The sequence below is a fragment of the Lissotriton vulgaris genome, chromosome 4_1 (genome assembly GCF_964263255.1).
Source record: "Lissotriton vulgaris chromosome 4_1, aLisVul1.2, whole genome shotgun sequence".
In the NCBI taxonomy this organism is placed as follows: domain Eukaryota; kingdom Metazoa; phylum Chordata; class Amphibia; order Caudata; family Salamandridae; genus Lissotriton; species Lissotriton vulgaris.
In genome coordinates this window covers 998,566,294-998,589,489 of record NC_141691.1, presented here as the reverse complement: position 1 = coordinate 998,589,489, position 23,196 = coordinate 998,566,294, and the positions used below count along the sequence as shown (strand labels likewise).

General features: G+C 43.5%; 1 protein-coding gene across 1 annotated transcript in view; it reads right to left on the bottom strand.

Annotated features, from left to right (window-relative positions):
* MYO10 (myosin X) overlaps positions 1-23,196 on the bottom strand; it is a 593,993-nt gene that overhangs the window by 73,971 nt on the left and 496,826 nt on the right. The window contains exons 29-30 of the mRNA XM_086965266.1: positions 1,321-1,414; positions 171-226 (exon numbers count right to left, since the gene is read on the bottom strand). Of these exons, the coding sequence (XP_086821392.1) occupies positions 171-226; positions 1,321-1,414 (150 nt within the window). The remainder of the gene's footprint in view (positions 1-170; positions 227-1,320; positions 1,415-23,196) is intronic.

The following is a 23,196-nucleotide window of genomic DNA, read 5'->3' as shown; positions in this document are numbered from 1 at the left end:
ACGTGCAGGACTGCCTAACAGCATCAAATACCAAAGAAACTTAGTTTTCACCTAAAAAGTACTAAATATGCATTTAGCCCATCTGTCCTTCTAGGCAACCATGTTTAAAACATTCAAAAACAGGGAAAAGTTCCTTTTCTCCACGTAAAGCAAAGTAGATCTGCACTCACCGATCTGCGTTGTCAGAGGCACATACAGAATCAATCATTCCAACATCCAGGGTTCCCTACGGAGGAAAAAAGACCAGTGCTATTATAAATGCGATGCAATACATTGTCGATGTGAGCTACCAAGCCCATCACTGACATACTTGTGCCATGTACATCAGGCTTGATTCAAGGAGGCAAGTTCTGGAAGTTCGGGGAGGGCACAGGGCAACAAATGAAACACTGCAAAAGTGATTTTCGCATTAATGGAAGAGACACCAAATCCTTGGTGCGGTGTGTGGCTCATCCTTTCCTTCTAACGCTGAAAAGACAATCACATTGCTTAAATTGCTTGTGGCCTAAGCACAAGACAAGTTGGGAGCTTGACCTATAGTAGAAATGGAATGCAAGCCAACTATATGTTCCTGTATTTAACTTCTTTCTGCAATTGTAACTGGATAGTCAACACAAACCTCAAACACATGTAAGCACATGTTGGCATTTGAAGACTTGCTAATCTGGACACTAGCAAAATCCTGTCTCTTTAAGACCATTTTGTTAAATAAAATGGATTCCACCAGCAGCGCAAGTGTATCTCATGGATATGCACTGAATTGCAACAAGTTATGTAGATCCACAAACGATTTCAGCAAGCAAGATGCAGGCACAAACTTGCTAATAGCAAGCCCGTACTAAACTGCTACATGAGAACTGTTAAACTGATGTGTTCAACTGTAAGATAAAAAGATGAGCACATTTTAAAATGTAAACACAAGGCGCACTCTTCCGTTCCCCAGAAACGCACACCTGCACTACTTCAAGAGAAGTATTACAGTCACTAATTAAAAGTCTTTTGGATTACAGCAGCTAATCCCATATTCAGTATGTACATGTCCTTTGCTTAAACAGCAATGAGATTAAAACTGGCAGGGGCTTATCAAAACAGACCACAGAGAGATATGAACATTATGTTGTAGTAGAGCACAGAACGCTGCCAAATCAAACTTGGTCATTTGACACACAGGCACTACTGACGGGTAATATTACTACCCAAATTCCTGGTTGGCAGGTATTCTCACACAGCTTGATGGTACACATTGTTAGTGCATTGTATGAAGTGGAAAACAGACACTCCTCATGAAATTGTTGAAACGTGTCCATGAATTTTGCTTACCACTGCATTCTGTGGGTTGGCCTGCTCATCGTGCATCTCTCGTATCTCCTGCTCCGTCGAGGCATGCACCTGGCTCATCACACTGAACCACTGGCTGTAGGAGGGAAGAGGCAAGGTTATCACATGCTGGAACAACGAATACAACTGGCAAGGCAAGTAACAGTAATGCAACTGGCTAGGTCATGGATGCCAGGTAGGGGCAATCAGCGGTAGCAGCTGGTACCTCTTGCTTGCTCCCTGTTACCGCTGGCACTGTGTTTGCTCCCCCCTTGACCCAGTGATCATGAAGGCAACGGTAGGAACAGAAAGTCGATAGGGCTCTTACTGCCATGATTACATTTTTAAAGCTTCTACACCATGGGCTTTCCCTGTCCCTTAAGAACAAAACAGAGACATTTAAGTGAGCATCCTGGTGATGCCATCAGGGGTCACAGTGTTTATGATATCACCTCTGAATAAATGTATATAAATGAGTTTTCATCCAAGGGCTAGACTGGTTTCAAGAAACCAGGATCTTTTTGTTCCATTGATAAAACACAAAAAAGGAGCCAGTAGTAGATTTATCAGAAAAATATGTTTCATAATACCAGTGGTGATCCTCCTCTAAGGCGGAGGAGCGTCGCCCCACTGCTTTTTTGCAGTGAAGTTAAGGAAAAATAAAATGATAATAACTCATGTTATTATCATTTTATTTTGTCCTGATGTCCCGCAGCTTTGCGGGGCGGTCTGCTCACACAACAGGAGCAGGGGGAGCGGTGAGTACACACTGCATTACAGCCTGCGTGGAAATTAATGCCCATGCTCCTAGTCAGCATCTGAGTGCCGAAGCTCGGAGCCCAGACTAATCACAATGCTACAGCAGTGTTGTGATTGATTGACGGGGAGCCGGGTGTGCTACCTGTTCCGGCCGGAGTGAGGGACTACAGAGGAGAGACGCGGTGAGAAAGCAGCAAGAAGATACGTTATTTTCTTCTTTTCAACACCCACTTCCCGTGCGTTCCACCCCCCCATGCGCCCCCTCCCTCCTCCATCCCCCGATCCATGCCGGCCGCATCATACACAACTTCTCTACTATGAGACACAGCCAGAGTACCTTTTTAGAAATGCTTGGGTAAATGTTTAACTATTTGTCACTGGACAGTGTATACCAGTGTAAGAAGCTGGCTCTTTATATAGAGGACCAAAAAGAGAAACACTGTGTTAAGAGTCCAGGCAAACCCCAGTTAACTTAGAGGCCCAATTGACAACACAAAATCTGTGTTTTTTGGTGTTGTGGGTGAGCAGTTAGGCTTATCAGAGGGCAGTGCTAAGCATTTATTGACACAGAGGCAATAAATGAGACACACTCAAGAATAATCTATAAAGAATACAAATTTTAACTTAAATGCGCCTTTGCGCCAAATGCTTTGCTATGGAAAAAAAGACATAAAAAGCATACAGATGTTTACGGTCCGTTTACGGGGGTCTCCTTTGGGACTTAGGGTCGTAGGGGGCCAAGGTCAAACTACTACCAGTAGTTTCTCATTACCTGCCTTGGAACGTCTGGTTGCAGAGGAGCTGATACATTGGGAGGGGTGTTAAGGGGTGTGACAGGTAATAGCAAATGGACATTTAGGATGTCTACACCCTCTATATGACCACTTCTTGTGGGAAGTGGGCTTAACCCTGACCCACAGAGCCAAATTCCACCAAAATCAAGATGATGTAATTCTAAAATGTCTGCCCACATCACTTAGCCCACTTTAGGGGTGGTACTCTAACAAGCTAATTTTCCTACCTGTCCTGGTGCCAAATGGGCCCAGGCAGCGGGTGGCATTTCCCCTCTCTGGGGAAGCCTTAAGTCGCATATGAAAGGAGGCAAAGGACTTTAAAGCCTCCTTCCTTGATATGCTGCTCACTTAGATCTACTGCTTGGAGGAGGTGACAACACCTTCGGCCAGAGGAAGCATTGTTTCTGCACTCAGAGAGCGTGGGCTCTCACTTGCAGGGGTCAGAAACCTGTCTGTGGTGGAGTCAGCCAGCCCAATAGTAGTCCATAGGTTTTCAGGGGGCTTCTCTACAGTGCCCTCTAGGTGCATGTATTAATTAATCCATCACTGGAATCAGTGTGCACTTATTAATATTAGATGTTTGATACCTAATATGTCTACTTTCAGTGAAGCCATCCCGTAGCTGGGGAACTAATTAGCACCAGTGTCCAGCATGTGTACTCAAAATGGCTTCCCTCTTCACTTGTAATATTTAAGAATTGACTTAGATATTACAGAGGCATATCTGCTAATACAGATATACCTTCACATGTAATATAGTGTAACCCACATAGGGCTGTATGACATGGTGTAGGGGATGCCTCACCTATACTGCTTGCAGGTAAGGCGTATAGGGGGGTGTGCCTTATCATGTCTTCACTTTTCTGTGCACCATGGCATGCAGCCAGTGTGTGTTGGTGCTGAGGGGTCCCTTGTGGTGGCACAATTCATGCTGCAATCCTTAGGGGCCCTCTTTAGCTTCGTGCCCTAGGTAGGGGCACCATTTACTAGCAACTTACAGGGGTTGCTAACGCTGTTGCCAATTTGGGGAACAAATGTACAGTATAGGGAAAGAGATTTGAGGACCTGGACAGCAGGAATCTAGCGCATTTTCTGTCAAAATTGCATCAGATAACATGCAAAAAGTGGGGATGACCATATCAAAAAGGGGTACAAGTTAATCTCTAAAACAATTGAACATTCATCTTTATGTGCAATTTTCCTTTTACTGATCGCCGAATATAATCCCTAAGGTCATCTTTTTGTTTAATTTACTCACTGTACAGTTCAACTTATTTCTGCCATTGTTAAACTCAATATATTAATTTCTTATTAAAACGTACAGATGGATACACAGCTTAAACACAGCCTGACCCTAGCGATCCCTGAGGATTATGGCATAGTATGTGCTAATAGGCAAAGCAAGAAACAGGGAGGGGGGTTGGCTATCATTCACAAAACAAGATGGGAGATTGCAACATCTACTTTCGAGCAGATTGATTCCATCGAAGGATTACCTTTCTGTATTAAAATCTTGGCGTCCTCTTCCTGCTCAGGGCCTCTGCTCTAGAGACCCCCTAACTCCTGTCTTAAACACATTCCTACCCTCGCAGACTATATTTCCCAAGCCAGCACACGATACTTCAACTCCAAAATGCTAGGCGACCTGAACCTACATGTGGACGATTTTACTTGCACGCAAAGTTCCAACTTTATTTCCTCACTAGCTGGTTGCAATTTAATACAACAGGTATCCCATCCAATTCACAAGGCAGGCCATACTCTGGACCTGATTTGTCCCAACCTTCCAGACATCACAGTCCATCCTCAGGTGACAGTGTTTTGGTCAGATCACTTCTTGATCACTTTCCAATGTCATCTGATGAGCACAGCAAGAGCCACCTCTATCCCCAAAGATCTTATAAGGAATTGGAGGAGGGTTACCTTTGAGTCTATTTTGCAACGTCTGAAGGACTCCAAGCCTTCTCTTCCCAATGATCTTGAGGCTAATATCTCAAATTTAAATAAATGGATCAGCGATGCTCTTGATTCCCTGGCCCCCTTGAAACCAGTAAAATCACCTAGATCTTCCCCTTCCGCACCTTGGTATTCGGAAGAGATTAGAACAAAGAAGTAAAAAATTAGAACGTAACTGGAGACTTACCTATTCTGTGGAAAGTAAAATATGCAACTGTGCGGCGCTCAAAGAGTACGGCAAGCTTCTCACTGAGAAAATAAGACTTTCTGGCGAACAGATTAATAGTGCCAAAAATTTCTCCAGGGACATTTTTTAAATTGTGAAATCTTTCACCAATCCACTAGCACTTACCCACACCTATCCTCCCTCACAGACACTATGCAACAAAATCTCTGATTTCTTCGAGGAGAAAATTACTTTGATTTATGCCTCTTTTTACTGATTCACTCGACGTCTCCCAAACGATTAATGATCACTATCTGGAGCAGACTCCGGGCCTTACATTCTCAGAATTTGCTGAGATATCTGTTGAAGCCTCATTGATTGAACTGCAGAAGTGTAAATCTGGTTCTCCGGGCGATCCATGGCCAGCCAAACAATATAGCGCCCTAGCGTACCCTGTAGCTTGGAAACATGCCTTTCTCTTACCCATATTAAGAAAAGCAAATGCTGACCCGGAAATCACTAGTAACTATAGACCTATCTCACAACTTTCCGCTCCCACGAAGGTCTTAGAGAAACTAGTGCATCAGCAACTGGGTGGGCCCATCGAGACCAACGGCCTTCTTCATGAATCTCAATCTGGTTTCCTTCCTGGTTTCAGCACGGAATCAGCTTTGATTGAAATGGCTGATTCAATACGATGGGCTGTGGATGGAGCCTCCAAGGCGTTGTTAGTGCTGTTAGATTTATCTGCAGCATTTGACATAGTCTCCCACCCCATCCTCTTGAATCACCTAAAGGGTATAGGCAACCAGGGAACTGTGTTGAACTGGTTATCATCCTTCTTATCTGACCGTAAACAACAGGTTCGGACCCACCCTTTCACCTCTCCCGTCAAACCTCTTAACTGGGGTGTTCCCGAGGGCTTGGCTCTGAGCCCGCTTCTTTTTAATGTTTATTTAACCCCCCCTGGCAGAGCTTATCTCCAAAACTGGGATCAAAATAACATCTTACGCGGATCATACCCTGTTACTGTTCACCTTTAGTGATGTGTCAACCTCCACCTTTGACCCGCTAAAAGAGTGCCTTAAGACCTTAAGAACATTGCCGCCTGGATGGACCGCAATTTTTTAAGACTTAATGGGGATAAGACCGAGGTCCAACCAACCCTAACCCCCCCCCCCCCCCCTCGAATCTATGGTGGCTTTATATACTAGGCAAAGCCCCTTTACATAAGGACTCGGTCAAGAATTTGGGCATAAGATGGCACAAACATTTGTCCCTCTCAACGCAGGTTCAAACGGTTTCAGCTGCCTGCTTTGGAAAAATCAACATTATTAGAAAATTCATCCACTATCTGCCTAATGCTACTCGCAAAACCGTGGTCCATGCTTTGATAAACTCTCACCTCGATTATGCAAATGGTCTATATTTGCGTCTTCCGCTGGGCCTGCTCCGACAACTCCAGATCATTCAAAACGCTGCAGCTCAATTAGTCTGCGGTGTCCCGCTCCGACACCACATCTCCTGTTACCTTTGACAACTTCATTGGCTGCCAATAGCCAAACAAATCGAATTCAAGGCCCTGACATTCACATTTCGGGCAGATAAAGGAAGAGGGCCAGCCTATCTAAGGAGGAGACTCCGACCCTATCAACAATCCACATCCTTAAGGTCCAACAAACACTTCCTCTTGCCACTCCTCGGTTTTCAAAAGCTAGAATGGGAGGTGGGAGCTACCAAATGTTGGAATAACTTACCCTCCCATTTATGTATGATCCATTCTGAACAGGAATTCCGAAAGTCACTGAAAACCTCGCCCTGTTCTCTGTCTGCTATAGCACCGGGCCACCCCGTTTGGGGTAGCTGCGCGCTTAATAAATGCATTTATTATTATTATTATTATTATTAAATTGCTCTCAAGGTGTTTCCCAACCTTACTCCAAATAGTACCTTTTCAAAGAAAATTACAAATATACCTTCATAGTTTTCACGATGAAGTGTAATCTTTCCTTCTCTCTATCTCCCTCTTCCTTCTCAACTTACACATTAGATGCAAAATGTTTCTTTACAAAAGTCATGAAATTCGGATGCGAAGAATTAACATAATCTTAAAACATATTCGGAAATATTTAGCTGGTGACGTTTGAATTCGTCAGCTACACCAATGAGCATTTCACATATTTTCACCATGCTAAAAGAAGCGTTTAACAGTAGAAGCCAGAGTGTAGAGAGTCTGCTGTGGGTCTTCACTCTGGAATAAGACTCAGCTGATGAGTTCATCCACCACTCCCATACACACACACACACACACACACACTTGACACAGCACTGCATTGCCCACAAGCCTCCTCCCTCACCTTTTCCTCACAATCAAGACAATAAGGCCCATTTTTTGCCAGAGATGGCCTGTATGATATTGTCAAGGTCCCCTGACTTAACAGTTGCTGATCAATTACTGCAAATACATCCACAGATTGGAAAACACAAACAACTCCATGCCACTGTCAACTCAACCATAAACAGACATGATTCACTGACCATACGCACTCAAACTACACAATAACAATTTATGGTCGAGTGACCTACTGCTAGCATACACAGGAGAGAGCAAACCGCCCTACAGCACTGTTAGCACTTCACTTACAACATTGGGGCCTCCGATCAAGCGTTAAACAACATGGAGGCCATTTGAATGCTACAGCAAATACACATGCAAATAGTAAAGTCCTTCTTATTTACAACACAAATAAAGGCAAAACGACATCACAGAATGCAAGAAAGGCCTGCTGAAGTTGGACCCTTAACACTCACAGGCTTTGAATCCTTGTTTCAGCAACACTTGTGCTGACAAATTAAAAACAAGTGACAAACACAATGGGGGCAGAACACATGAGCAAAAAAAACTCTGTTGCAGATTGTTCACAACTCTCTGTCCACCAGATAAGCAGCAGACAGGTTATTTTAAGACTTCTAAATGTGCAAATATGCACAATTAGAATTTTTCATGTTTATTGTAACACAGCAGTATAGTCATGCGTAGTTCTCAGCATGTTCAAACATGTACAGTTTTGGGGCCGGATGTACTAATATTGGGAATAACAATTTCCAAATTGTAATCTTCTTCCAATCGCAATTAGCAAATCACTGTTCCAAATGTATGAAACTTTTATTTTTACATTACCGATTCCTACTGGGTCGCAAATTAACCAACCTCATACTTATTATTTAAGTAGGTCACAGTTTGCGACCTATTTTGAAGGATAGCCATCACAGGGATGGTGGCCTGCTGGGGTCAGCAGACCACTATGTCTGAGGTAGCTTTCAAATAAAAAAAGTCTTTTTTTAATGCCGCCTGTTTTCTTAACGGAAAATGGGATGTTTCAAAAAGAAAAAAGGAAAGGTTTAACTTTATTATTTAAGAGTAGGCAATGGTCATGGGACCACTGCCTACTCTTGAAATTATTTTTGCAAATGAGTTACCACCAATTTTGATTGGTGATGAAATATTGTTTCGCAACTAGAATTTGGTTGTAAAACATTAATACATTCCACTGTGATTCAGAACTTTGAAGGGATGCTCTAAACATGCCCTTTCCAAATACCGAATTGAAAACTCAATTTGTGATTCTGTAGGATCACAGTTTGATGTTTGCACATAAATAAAGCTAATTTGCAGTCATAAATTGTGCGACCTTTGTACATCTGGCTCTTCATTCTAAACAGTGTTAAACTGTTAAAAGTGCACAGTAGTTTAATCCGTTCATGCATAAACCTATTTTAAATAGTTTTCAACTTGTATAGCATTCAAAATTAGACATTTGCTATTTATTCAGAATTGGATTGAAGATTTATTATAATAAACAGAAAGTAAAAGATTAACTGCATAACATTTTGGGGCACAGTCTAAGCATCTACTGCCCAGGAAAATCCCTTGAAAAACTGCAATTTTTACAGGCCTTTGACAGTGAAAGGGTACCATTGGATACAACAGGGTCAGAATATCTACACATAGGAACCCCCAAGTATCCTTGCCTGCCTTCCACAGACAAGATTGATACCTCAACTACTGACTTAAGTGGACAGGAAATATTACCTCGTCCCCATTTTTGCAATTCTGACAAGTATTGACAGTAAATGTAACTTATAGGTTCTACTTAACATAACATAACACAAGTGCTTTCTGCAGTGGGCCCGTGATGGAATGTAACCTGTTACGAGACCTGATGCTATAGGCTAGGATTCAGTGATGCAACTCTAGTATGTGAAGTGAAAATGACCGCTAACGGATAAGTTTGTTGAGCTACTTGTAGCAGACATGTCCCATTCACTATCTAGATAGAGATCAGGAGAATTTAAACCTCACTTCTGTTAGTAGGAGATAAAACACATAGAGATTCAGCGCACATAAGACTTTCTTTAAGAAAAACAGTGTTTTATGCCCAGTGCGACGTTTTTTAATTCATCGGTCTTCTTCGCAGCACTTGCTTCAGTCTTATAACAGTAGTCACCATGAAACATTGGAAATTCAACTTTTATCTGACATGTTATTGTTTCAGATGCTAACAACTTCCTTCCAGCCATCAGTCTCTCTGTCTCCATCTTTTGTTGAATTAACCTCTTCTCCGATTCGCTAGGCATTCTGCCGAACAATAGTTGGGTTAAAATGTGCGTACTCGATTTGGGAATGCATCTCCTGTAGCTCTAGCTAGTGTTTGGTGTCAACCTAAGCCAAAAACGACTGGTTTTGACATCAACTCTGTAATTTTAGATCCTTACTCATACGTTAAATAATTCATAAACATTTATTTCCCGTTAGAAAAACTTCGAAAATATGTTTGAGAAAAGTGGGTACAAACCATGTCACTGGAAGTGTCTGTCACAAGTTAATTCACCTAATACTTCTGCTACTGAGATAGAGGCTATGGTTTCCTCAGTGCTCCATGCTCAACCTGTGTGGGATTCATCTTTATGGTGGTAGTACATATGTCTACTGTTCTATGCCACTTATCGGCGACCCCTTAATGGTTTGCAGCATCTAATCGTTTGACACAAAAAAAGTTTATGCTGTGGAAAAAACATGATTTGCACTAATGTACTTACCTTCAGTAACGATATATCTGTAAGAAACAGTAGTTAGTATGAGATTCCTTACCTTAGAATATCCCCAGGCGTCAGACTGGATCCGGAAACTTTTGTGAAGCAGTACCCTTGCTCGTCGGTAGGCGTCGTCTGCGGCTCCGTGTCCGTCGTCGGCGCCGGGATGATGTCGCCGGAGTACTTAGACGCCGTCCTCGCGCGCTGACGACAGTTCTTTTTTCTGCGCCAGCAGCGCATATCCAGATAAAGTGGTACCTTAGTCAATTTTTGACTAACTTTTTCGATCCCCTTTGATCATTTTCGAAGTCTTTCGACTCCGAACGGTGCCGGTAGGGATGCCTGGATTTAAACCCTGTGAGGACTGCGACTGACTGATGTCGGTTACCAACCCTCACCGCCGGTGCCTTCACTGTCTCGGCTTCGACTACGGCGACAAGGCCTGCCCCGCGCCCGAGAGGTCCCGGTCCGTACAGAGGTCGAGGGACCGGTCGCGGGGTCGGAGCCATCATACCTCCAGGAGTCACCATCGGTCTTCGGGCTCGAAGTCGTCAGGTAAGCACAAGAAGTCATAGAGACGTCATCGCTCTTACGACTCCCCGCGACGCGGCCGGGGGTACGGGTGACACCGCCCACGCGGCTCCGTCGAAGTCGCGGGCGTCGTGGCCTGCTTCATACCCTCCGGTCCCTGGGCAGCAAACGACGCCGGAGGATATCGATCTCTTCCTCATGGCCATGCCCTCTGAAATGTGGCAATTTATATTGGCTACTGCTAAACTCTAAATCAGGCCACAAGACTGTCAATACTATCAGATTCAACCATGCACTAAGGGTCGATCAAGCAGCAAACACATTTGCTATGAGGATAATCCACCAGCTGTACCCAAGAAAACTGTGATGTGTCAGACAGAAAACATAGAAATTGGAATCCAAGCCTAATCATTATGAGTTTTCCTATTTTAATTATTGATGCCCTTTTAACATATTTATATTAATATTGATGTTTTAATATAAGGGCGTAAGGGACATACAGACCCCATTCCATTGTTTCACTTCGTATAAATTGCTTGCATGGATTTTTACTTAGACTATTTGTAATTGTACTTAACATTGTATGTGTTTTTATGCATCTGTTATGGTTTAAAAGAACCAAAATAAAGATTTTGAAATGAAACATAGAAATTATACTGCAAGTAATCCGAAAAATCTAACATGTGACTGAGTAGACTTATGTGACATGTCTGTATTTACTAGAAACGTTGAGTGTTCACGGCATCCTCTGGTGTTTTGGAAAAGAAAAGTGATGCTATGTGTCAGAAAGCATGATCAAATTCATTCTGCTCCATGTTAATGACCCCCAGAGAAAAGGTTTCCTACCCACATAATGCGAGATGGGAGCAAGAATTATGATGGCTATAATTATTAACCATACCGATCCAGATGAAAGAACTTAACAGCCGAGGAAGCCAAAACTACTGCGTCAGCTGTGTGCCAAGCAAAAGTGTGTGCATTACGCACAATAACTGTGTCACTATCACTCTTATAAAAGGAACCTACAGTGTTGAGTAACTCTTTAGAATTTATGACTGTGAAGTAATCCACTGACAGGATTTGGGATGTCAAGTTACCTACTAAAAAGAAAAGAAGCCTTTTATTTTAAAAATGGCATTCACAATGATAGCTTCAGCATGTACGAGATATAGTCTCATATTTTAAAATTCTAAGTTCAAAACATGCACACCACAACAAGGTGATCTAGTAACTCACATATAGTGTGGGACTATTAAGTAAAGTTCTTGTGGTCTCATGTGACCCTGAATGCATGTAGTACTAAAATGAATGTAACATATGTATTGCAATATAAAAATTCACCGAGCTCACAACTTCATTATACATACACAATCAGATTTAACTTTAGAAATAGAAACTTAAAATACAGATCATAATAAACAAAGAACTATTTATATTTATACTAGTGATAAGCGAGGAAATTATTTTAGTAGCCTATATTTTTTTGCTACCCTTTGCTTTCCTTAAGAATTGCGTGGTATGACAAATTCAGTTATCCCTAAGTTTAAAAAGTTTAAGCTAGGGACTAACCGTTCACAGTGCAAATACCGGAGCTACACTCTCATATAATTCTAGATTTTGTTACAGAGGCGCGGTCGTGACTCTCCGGTGAATGCACAACTGTAGGTTTCAAAGCAAAAGCAGAGTACTCTACTAGGGTGGACATGTACAGTCTCTTGTGGCTGAGGAAGAGTCAGAGAAATCGTGCGCATTTCCTAGCTATTTTAGCAAGCCCAAGTTGGTGTTTGGCATAATGCTGACATCTTGTTTCAAAGTGACTAACACCCACTGACCATATTCATCCCCCTTCAGCAAACCTTTCCTACAATACCACCACACATGGCATGCTAAAGAAAACCGGATTTCTCATGGCTACATGTATGACAAGACCCGTCTTCGAATAGCTTAGTCGCTTCCCCACTGACCGTGAAGAACTGGTCAAAATGGTCATTTATAATCAGATCCAGTGCCTGTGGCACATGTTGTACCCTAAGGCTCCCATCTTCCTCCTGTTCTGTTAGGAATGTGTATGATCCTTCCTCTTGATCACCCTCAGAAGTCTCTGCCTCATATTCCACCACTACACAGATAAAGGTCAAACCACTAAAATGTCACTAACTCAAAGGAAACATTCTCTGTCATATACATACAAATAACTGATCATCATCCAGGAATGCATTGACAAAAGAAGGTAAAATCTCAATGGAGGCACAAGAATGGCGTTTTTGTTCTGCAACACTGCATGGTCCACATTCGGTAATGGTGCTGGCATGGCCCAGTAGACATAGGGAAACCCCTCCCTAGGATAGGCCACAGGAAGCTGCTTTAAGAATAGATGGGCAGGGGGAATCGTCAGCCACCCTGAACCAAAACAACCCAAAGGAGTTGTTCGCATTAATATTTAAGTTGCACAAACGATTTGCTGCTGCAGGTATACTTCTTACCTTGTCTGTGCCAGACACTGACTTTCTAGCATTTATATCACAAGTTTCTCTTCAACACAATATGAAACTGTAGGAGATTTTAGCCAATCTACTTTGAAAATTGTTGTACGTTATGAATTGTTTGACTACATTTCAAAGGAAATTCCTAGGAGGGCTAGTGGGGGTGGATTCCCACAAACACTTTAGTGCCTAGGCATTCCTGACTTAACCAGTGCTACAAAAATATGCCTCTTAAAGGGATAGATTAAACAAGCATTGGAAATGCAATAGGTCTCGCATTAGGAAAGTTTGAGCTATTGGTATTGTAAATGACACTTTTTTTATTTATGTGTTGGTTTTGAAAGTAGCAAAATTAATAGCTTTGTCAGTTACAATGTCAATAGTTTTAACTTTTGCAAATGTGACACCTATAGCATTTGTAATGCAATGTGTGTTGTATTTACGTGACTTAGATGTCTTGATATTACAAATAACAATGGCTTTTAATTTTGTAAATAATTAATACTTAAATAAAAGTTATTGTAATTTATAATGGCAATAGCTTAAACGTTTGTAAATAACTTTTGTGAAGATTATGTTCAGTGTATTTTATTGTGACGAAAATCCAAGAACATTGCATTTGCACCTACACACACACAGAGCCACACACATATAGATGTGGTGGTGGTGGATCTGGGGGATGTGGTGGTAATGGTGGATGTGGTGGTGATGGTGGTGGGTGTGGTGGTGGATGTGGTGGTGGTGGTGGATGTGGTGGTGATGTGGTGGATGTGGTGGTGGTGGATGTGGTGGTGATGTGGTGGATGTGGTGGTGGTGGATGTGGTGGTTGTGGATGTGGTGAAAGTGGTGGTGGATGTGGTGATGGATGTGGTGGATGTGGTGGTGGTGGATGCGGTGGTGGATGAGGTGGCGGATGAGGTGGTGGATGTGCTGGTGGATGTGGTGGTGGTGGATGCGGTGGTGGATGTGGTGGTGGATGTGGTGGTGGATGTGGTGGTGGTGGATGCGGTGGAAGTGGTGGTGGATGTGGTGGTGAATGTGGTGGTGAATGTGGTGGTGAATGTGGTGGTGGATGTGGTGGTGGATGTGGTGGTGGATGTGGTGGTGGATGTGGTGGTGATGGTGGATGTGATGGTGGATGTGGTGGTGATGGTGGATGCGGTGGTGGTGGAAGTGATGGTGGATGTAGTGGTGGTGGATGAGGTGGTGGATGAGGTGGTGGATGAGGTGGTGGTGGATGTGGTGGTGGATGTGGTGGTGGATGTGGTGGTGGATGCAGTGGTGGATGTGGTAGTCGTGGTGGAAGTGGTGGATGTGGTGGTGGATGTGGTGGTGGATGCGGTGGATGTGGTGGTGGTGGTGGATGTGATGGTGGATGTGGTGGTGGATGTGGTGGTGGATGTGGTGGTGGATGCGGTGGTGGTGGTGGATGCGGTGGTGGTGGTTGTAGTGGATGTGGTGGTGGATGTAGTGGTGGTGGGTGTGGTGGTGGTGGTGCATGCGGTGGTGGTAGATGCGGTGGTGGTGGATGTGGTGGATGTGGTGGTGGATGTGGTGGTGGATGTGGCGGTGGATGTCATGGTGGATGGGTAGGTCAAAGTTTAAAAAATGTGAGACTTATTGCATTGCAAAAGACTAAAAGAAAGCAGATCACCATGCATCGCCACCAAAAGTGTATACACAAATTACATAACTTATTAAAACAAAACCTGTAAAATGTAAGGACTGGAATCCGCAGTTGCACAAAAACAAGTAGGTTAAACACATCATAAGGAGTATTAAGACCTTAAGGTGTAGTAAACCTTTTTAAAGTGGAATTCCCCAAATCCCCAATGTGAACATGTTAAATAAAACACATGAGATAGTAAAAACGTCTGTTAATTATTTTTTTTTTTAAACTAATCAGAGCGTAGTGAAACCCTTGTAAAGCATAACCCAAACATTTGGGTCCCCAGTATGAACATGTGAAAAAACATCACAGGGTGAAGTGAAAACAACTGTAAAGTGAAACAGAGACACTGAAGGCTCTCTCTGTAACACCAACATGTGTGATAAGCAAAGTCCCAGAGAGAAGACCTAATAGTAATCGCCTCAACATGAGATTTGCTGTTAAGTGAGAGATTTTATAGGGATTATTCGGCATGTCCGAGATGTCAGAGAAGGGGATATTAGTACAAAAACCGCTCTTGGCAAAGTCAATATATCTCGCCCTTGCCCCAATTGACGTTGCTAAGATTGTAAGCCCTGTCGTACAGCATCCCGATGTTGTACAGCGCTGCTTTTTTTTTTATAACAGGAAAAAGGGTACAAGCAGTCGGCTTTGTAATTTGTAGGCGCAAGCACCAAGCATGCATGCACCTACACACAGGCAGTTTTAAATAAAAAAAGATTTTGCTTGCTGGTTTGAGTTTGACTGGTATAGAAAAACAAAACTGTGGAGCGGGAGGAGAGAGCAATAACAATGTGGGGGTTGTAAGGAATCAGAGACGGCATTTTGTAAAACCATATGGGGGCACGTGAGGGGGAAGGAACATAGGTGATGGGTGAAGAACATGTAGAAAGAGTAACGTGAGGGTGAGATCATGTACTGGATAATGGGAGGGTGAGATGCTGCAACTGACGTATTGAGCAGTTGTAGGAAGGGCTACAGCTGCCGTTTTTGGAACTGTGGAACCAGGCTTTAGTCCTTGCGTCTGTTCAAAACCCTGAGATTCTGGGCAAGTCACTTAATTTCCCCGTGCCTAAAGCAAAATGAACGTGCCCTTCTATTATATAAGTGTTGCTTTTGTAAAATACTTCAATAGCTTCCACTCGAGCTCAGGTACATAGAAAAAGAAGTAAACATCATGTGAAAACCGACTAAAAACACAGAATAGTTTAAACATACAGATATCACCTGCCACAAAAAGCCGACTCTCTAGTCAGCTGAGCATACCTGTGACTTAAAAGCTGCCCTTAAGAAGAGTGCCGAACAACTCACTCTAAATCAACGATAACAATAAAATACAACACACCAACCCCTCAACTCTGACTCACGCGCTGCACTGCTGGTAATGATTATTGGGCGGCTGGCGAGGCGCTCTACACAGTGTGTTTGCGTGCAGCACATGCTTCCTCCGGTCAGGCTGGAGTATATGTGTTTCTGGCTCTATGTGCGCCCTTTTTTGCAGTGCATTGTTGTAACTTTAAGGCAGCTGCTTATACCATGCCTACCTTCATTGGAGCTGCAGGAAGGGCGCTCTGGAGAAGCCCAAAGCCAGTCAAACAATCGGAGGGAGAACTAGCTTCGGTGGGAAGGGACTCTGAATGCTGGAGCCAGGACTTCTCCAGGAAGTGGTGGTCTGCTTTCCTGGCCGGTGTTTTGGCTCTGGAGCAAATGAATCCGAGGGAGGAGGAGCGCAAAAGGGGAGGCTGAAGCTAGCGGTGACAATGGAAAGCTGCATCTAGTCTCTAATACCTTCCTGTTCAGTATTAACAGAGTGTGGACGGGTTCTCGGTATCAGCTCTCCCCATTGAAAATTAAAATGAAAAGTGAATGCCTTTGTGTTTAAAAAAAATGCCTTCAGCGGACCACGTTTGTTTTAGAGCCTAGACACACCAATAACCATGTGTTTCTCCCCAAAAAAATAAACGTAAATGCCGAGTGTGATGAAAAAAACTGCTGGAGCTGGATTGATTTCTAGCCAAGCCAATTAAAGTAAACAGTGTAAACAAAAAATGTTCTTGCGGATTAGCTCAACAAACTCACCCTAAGGATGTATGGAAATACAATTTTAAAAAGTGGACGGAGACACGTATTTGCTCAGTGAGAGTCACAAGAAAACACGCAACACACGGCGGGCAGGGGAGGGGGCGGACCGGGGAGAGGGAACAGACGGAGGGAAGGCAGATAAGGGGAGGGGGGAGGAGAAATGCGACACGGCGGGCAGGGGAGGGGGCGGAGCGGGGAGAGGGAACAGACGGAGGGAAGGCAGATAAGGGGAGGGGGGAGGAGAAATGCGACACGGCGGGCAGGGGAGGGGGCGGAGCGGGGGCCTGGAGTGCGGCTGAGGGAACTGATGTGCACGCGCTTTTAAGCTCAATGCGCATGCGCATTGAGCTTAAAAGTCACGGGCACTGCAAGGACTCGCCACGATTCCTTGCAAGTCAGTTAAAGAGTGGTTAAGCCCCCATAGTCTCGCAAGCTCGATGCGCATGCGCATCGACAGGCGAGACCTAAAAAATGGTGAGTGTTGGTCTTGCTATCATAGGCAGCCTATTGCAATATGGTCTCAGAATTAAAACATTATGCACTACTGCTTCTATTTATAGTCCAACCTTGAAGGCAGTGAACCCCTTGCTCCATCTCTCATTAAACTCTACACTATCTTCATCCTCCACTCTAAAAGCATTGGTCTGTGAATCGCAAAAGAACACATTTCTAAGAAAAGAGCAGTAACTAAGAGTGCATTCTAACTGCTGCACAAATGGATGAAGATCCTCCGTTTATATCCCTTCAGCCCTTAACTCCATGATACATAATGTGAGAACTGTAGTCAAGTCAGACCAGACTATACAAAGTCCTTTCATGCACCATCTTACAATACCAACAGCAAAGACTCTGAAAGGCGAAAATGTTGAGACAACACTTACTAGCAGACTAAGACAAAAAGAAACATTGACTCAAAAAGTAAGGGAATACATTAAAGTCAAAATCAACTACCTTATTTGTATGTGTATATAGGATGTACAAGTCCCCACTTTCTGTGGAACAAGTACCCCATAGACTTTTCTAGCCTGTCGAACCTCATATTTCGGCTCACCCATTTAGCCAAACACGAATGCAGCAAGAAAAGCTTTTGCAAGGAAGCCCCTAAACTATGAAAAGGCAACCTGCTTCACATCAGATTGTGCCCCTCTCGAATCACCTTCAAGATGCTAGTAAAAACCTTACCGTACCTCAGTACCAAGGTCAAATGTGACCTTTGCCCTAAAGCCTAAGCAGCCGCGCCTGCGCTGATTTTATCCCCCACAATGCTGGATGTAACCGATACTGGTACTGCTCAGACATACTTACACAGACCTTCCCGCCTCCCCACTCACCATGAACTGCAGCAGCAGTTTGAGAGCTACTGCCAGACAAATCCATGAACCAAGGCCGGAGAGACGTGTTTGTTAATTAAATGGATCCTAAGCAGTAATGTTGTAGACAGTAACAAAAGTGGCAGTGTACATTGCAGCACACAGACACACGTATACTTACCCACAAACCTAAATGCAAGTGTGCTTACAGACTCAAACACATGCATGTGCACTCTCTCATACATACACTTTGTTCACTCTGTCCGTCCTCTCATAACCCAATCTCTCTCTCTGTTTCTGTCTCTATCTGTGTCTCCCTCCTCTTGCTCCTGTGGCTTAGTGCGAAGCTGTAAGCGTACAGAGGAGCACGACAATCACTGAGTAAACAACACAAATGAGCTACCTTGCACATAGCGTACATTCAATGTTTTTACAAGTCAGATCGCCTTATTTTTTTAGTATTCATGTCTGAGGAAACTCTGCAGACGAATTTGCACCACGTGCTGGTTACAATCTGCTCATTTTTAAGCTAATGTATTCCCAGCGCTTTAAGTGGGCCAGTCCTGCTGGTGCTGAGCACCGGCAGTACTAAAAATCTGGTGTTGAGATGGGTCCTAACGGGCTCTCCAATTTTGCCGTCACCCTCCGGGTGTAAAGAAAATCCTACCTCTGCAGCAGTATACTCTTCACTGTTTTTGGGGTAACTTCGAAGAGACTCATAATTTCAGGACTGAAGGATTGTCATATTATAGTCAACAAAGTCATAGTTGTTGCTTATGCAACAAACAACCACTGACCAGTCAATAGTTTTGGCTTGCTGTAGGTGTAATGTTACTTGTTGTATTTGTGAGAAAGTGCCCTCTTTCTTGCATGGTATGCCCCCACTTTTTGCTGAATTGCCGATGTACTTTGACTGAGTGTGCCCTGGGCTCCTGCCAATCAGGTACCCAGGGCCTGTGTTCCTTCCCTAAAACTGCATTGAAGCCTAAACCCAATTGGCATCTCTGGCTACATGTCAGTCCCTGATAAATGGTACCCAGGGCCCTGTGACCCGAGAAGGCCCCTAAGTGCCCTACGCCAGTGGTGAGGGTACAGGTGCATGAGCCCTGCGCCTCTACAGTGCCCAGGGCCATTCCTTGGCACTGTAAGTGCAGTGCTGCCATTAAGAGTACATGGTGCTGGGAGGTTGTCATTGCGAACTCCACAGCACCATAATGGCTACACTGAAGAATGAGAAGTTTGGTATCAAACTTTTCAGCACATTAAACCCACACTGATGCCAGTGTGGGATTTAATATAAAATGCACAACAGAAGGCATTTTAGAGATGCCCCCTGAAACTAACCAACGACCAGCTTCCTGAATGAGAGGCTGCCTAGGCTGACACACAGCAGACATGTGGCTGGACCCCTGGGTCGAGAGCCATTCGCTCTCGTGGGCCTGCAACAATGCACATCCTGGGGCAAGGTGCTAGGCTTCCTCCCCCAGGATGGGCAGGGGAAGCTTCAAAGGCATGCCGCCTTTGTGAGCTTCTCCAGACCACTTGCTGTACTTAGCAACTGGCCCCCACCGGTTCTGACCCCCACTCTGGCGGGAAGATCAGCGGGAAAGCCAAAGTGAGGGAAGGGGGTGTGCCAGCCTCTGCCAACCCCACCCCTCAGGTGGGGGAGGTGAGGTGAAGCACAACTCGGGGCTCTCGCCATCTTGATGATGGGGAGCCCTACCCAATCAGGACTAGGCTCCTGCCCCCCTCCCACTGGAGGCGCAGGGTATCACTTACAAAGTAGTGGTGGAGGTGTTCAGCTGCCATGCCATAGAAGTCATTGTTTTAAAGTGACGTTAAGAGGCAACGGGATGTTCCCATGTCAGGAATGAGTAGCTTAACCAGTCCTGATATTTTTCAATACACTCTGGCACATGTAATTTTAATCTTATCATTTTTGTTATTTAGCATTTGTGTGGCACAAAAAACGCCTTTATTGTGGCATTGCAGCACTTTTAGATAGGCTGGAGAATTACCTAAAGGCAGAACTACAATTACCAGAAAGCAAAGGGAAAAAAATGGATTGGGTGGATGTTTCATAAATGACATGTAAACCTTGTATGTCTTTAAGGAAGCTAGACAAACCATCCATCAATGCATTGTGAAGCAAGTGGCCAATACACTGTAAAATAAGGAAAGCATGTCCTTGTCAACCATTCATAAAGCATTGAAAGCCTGTGGGGGCATATTATATGGTATGGTTGTTTGACCTCACTGTGCAATACACCACCAATCTCTTTAGGACCAGTCAGGTTTTGTTTGTCAAACCTTAATTCGACCCTGCGCAGCTGTGGCTCCAAGCAGTCAGGCTTACACAAAGGAACAAGTGTAAAGCATTTGAACGGCACCAAAACAGTTGAAGAAGGAAGAAACTCGACACTCAAGAAATCTTATAAAAATCGATTATATTTTTATGAATGTATGGACACCGACACAAACAATATCCTCCAGAGGGTGGTAGATATGTATATTTTACAAGGAACAATAAATCAGGAGGTTTCACTAACAGCGAACAAGCATTGGCAAATTCAACCACACACTTCTGCAATTACATCTCAGGAAAGCAGGTGAATTGTGGTAGTCTCTTTTGCTAAACAAAACCTGCCTGGTATGAGGCTTTCTAAGTTATCTCATGACAGTAGAATGCAGCTTGCTAACTCGGCTTCCCATCAGACCTGTTCTTTAGCTTACCCATTAAGCCGCCTCTTCATGCCTTGGCCCTGCCCACTTCTTTTAGAGGAAAGATCTTGTAGATCCTTGTCTCTTTGCCAGACACTTAGTCTCTGTATTCTATCCACGAATGTGGGTTCTCTGTATAAGGCTACATAAAATAACACTCATTGTCGTGCTGAAGTTGCATTTAAAGATGGCTGCATTGATAGGCCTGTTTGGTCACACCTCTTTTGCCTTTACAACCTGGTAGGCAATATGATGACAAGAAGGTTTTGGTCGAGAACAATTGTGGGACAAGATTTGACCCCGACATGGTAAATCAAAGGTTATTATTTTTGCGATAAATCGTGGCGCCTCCAGAGATTAAACCTAAATTCCTTGAAGAAAAAAATTAGGAACGGTGCCAAAGAAAGGAGGAAAACCCACACCTCCAACAGGACCGTGGTCCACAGACAATATATACAAAGGATCTGTGCACACGTTCTTGGGTTAATAGTATAAATACTGTACGCAATATAAAATCACACAACAGAAGCACAAGCACAATGAAAAATGTTAATTAAAGTAATTCTTCAGTTAAGGTTTATTCTTGGTGCCCAGCCAACACGTGTTTCGTCAGGGAGTTACCCTAGACTTTATCAGGGCTCGAACGGGCAGCTTAATGAAACGTAGACAGAAGCTCTCCGCCGGTTTTACTTCCGTCCCAGCTGTAGTTAAATCCAGAAAAAGTAGCGGAAATAATTGCCGCTCCAGAATTCAAATGGCCAGAATTGCTGCCGCCATTTCTCCTCTCGTGTGTATCGCGGAAGTGAGATCACAGAGATCACAGAATTATTTGCGCTCCGCTTCCTGGTACTTACCAGTCACTACTACATTTGTTTGTTGACTACTTTTTCTGGATTTAACTACAGCCGGGACGGAAGCAAAACCGGCGGAGAGCTTCTGTCTACGTTTCATTAAGCTGCCCGTTCGAGCCCTGATAAAGTCTAGGGTAACTCCCTGACGAAACACGTGTTGGCTGGGCACCAAGAATAAACCTTAACTGAAGAATTACTTCAATCAACATTTTTCATTGTGCTTGTGTTGTGTGATTTTCTATTGCGTACAGTATTTATACTATTAACCCAAGAACGTGTGCACAGATCCTTTGTATATATGGTAAATCAAAGGTATTCTATAAGACAGAACTATCATGGTTTGTGTACATTGGTTGTTATTATTGCTCAATTAATGACAGACATCCAGTAGCATAGACCTTAGAATAGGCCACAATGCATTGCATGAGACGTCAAGACCCGATTGTGAACTTTTTCATTATATTTATCTGTCCAACTTCTTGGATTTTTTTTAAAACCCCAGAGTGTCTCTTCGACTGCACTAGTTGGATGAAAGGCCTTTAGCAGGTGTCATGCTCCTCCTTCACCCCAAGCAAAACAAAACATTTTTGTGGTTTATTTTTATGTGATACCTAATACCTGGAAAATTTGGTGGAATATCAGGATTTGCACTGTTCAGTGATGTGTAGCCCCATGAGACCACATATTTGGTGCTCAAAACAACAGAGCATTAGCAAAGAGAGTGTGGAAGCGGAATTTACCAAACCCGAGCACATCACTAGTTCTGTGCTGAAAGTTGGCACTGAATCCTTGTAATAGGCTGGTCACAATGAAATGTGCTTTAATGCAATAATTAGGTCTGTAACAGCATTGAAGAACCACATTATTTATTTTCCTATAACCTTATTATGTTTTGTGAAGAGATTAGAGGCTAATTTTGAGGCTCCTCTCTATAGCGCTTGTATTCTTGACTGTAATACATTTATACATATTTTCTAGCTTACTTAAAAGTTCTGTCAGATTGGGGAACATTCATTGAGTTCTTCCTGTCACCTTTCGCGTGCTCCTGAGAGCGCTAGATGTGTCTGTAGGATGACAAGTAAGATATACAGTATGAGTCCTTTCAAGTAATGGGTGGGTCCCAGTCTGGTATTCTTCAGTTGAGCATTCCCAGTTGCAACACCTTTCTCACCATAAGCCCAGTCTTTTGATGCCTAGGATGATGGTAATGTGTGGGTCATCAAATGTTTACATTCATATTTATTTTTTATTTACTATTTTCTGTGCATAAAACAATCTAGACGTTGTCTGGGAACTGTGAAGCAGAAAGAAAGCAACAATGTAATTCAGATGATAGTAATGAACAAATGAGCCAAGCCAGGCTATAAGCAAATGACTTTTTTTGTATGGTCACCCTCAACGTTTTTGACATATGCTGTGACTTTTTAACTCTGAGGCCTGCTAACTAGACCTTAATGCCAGT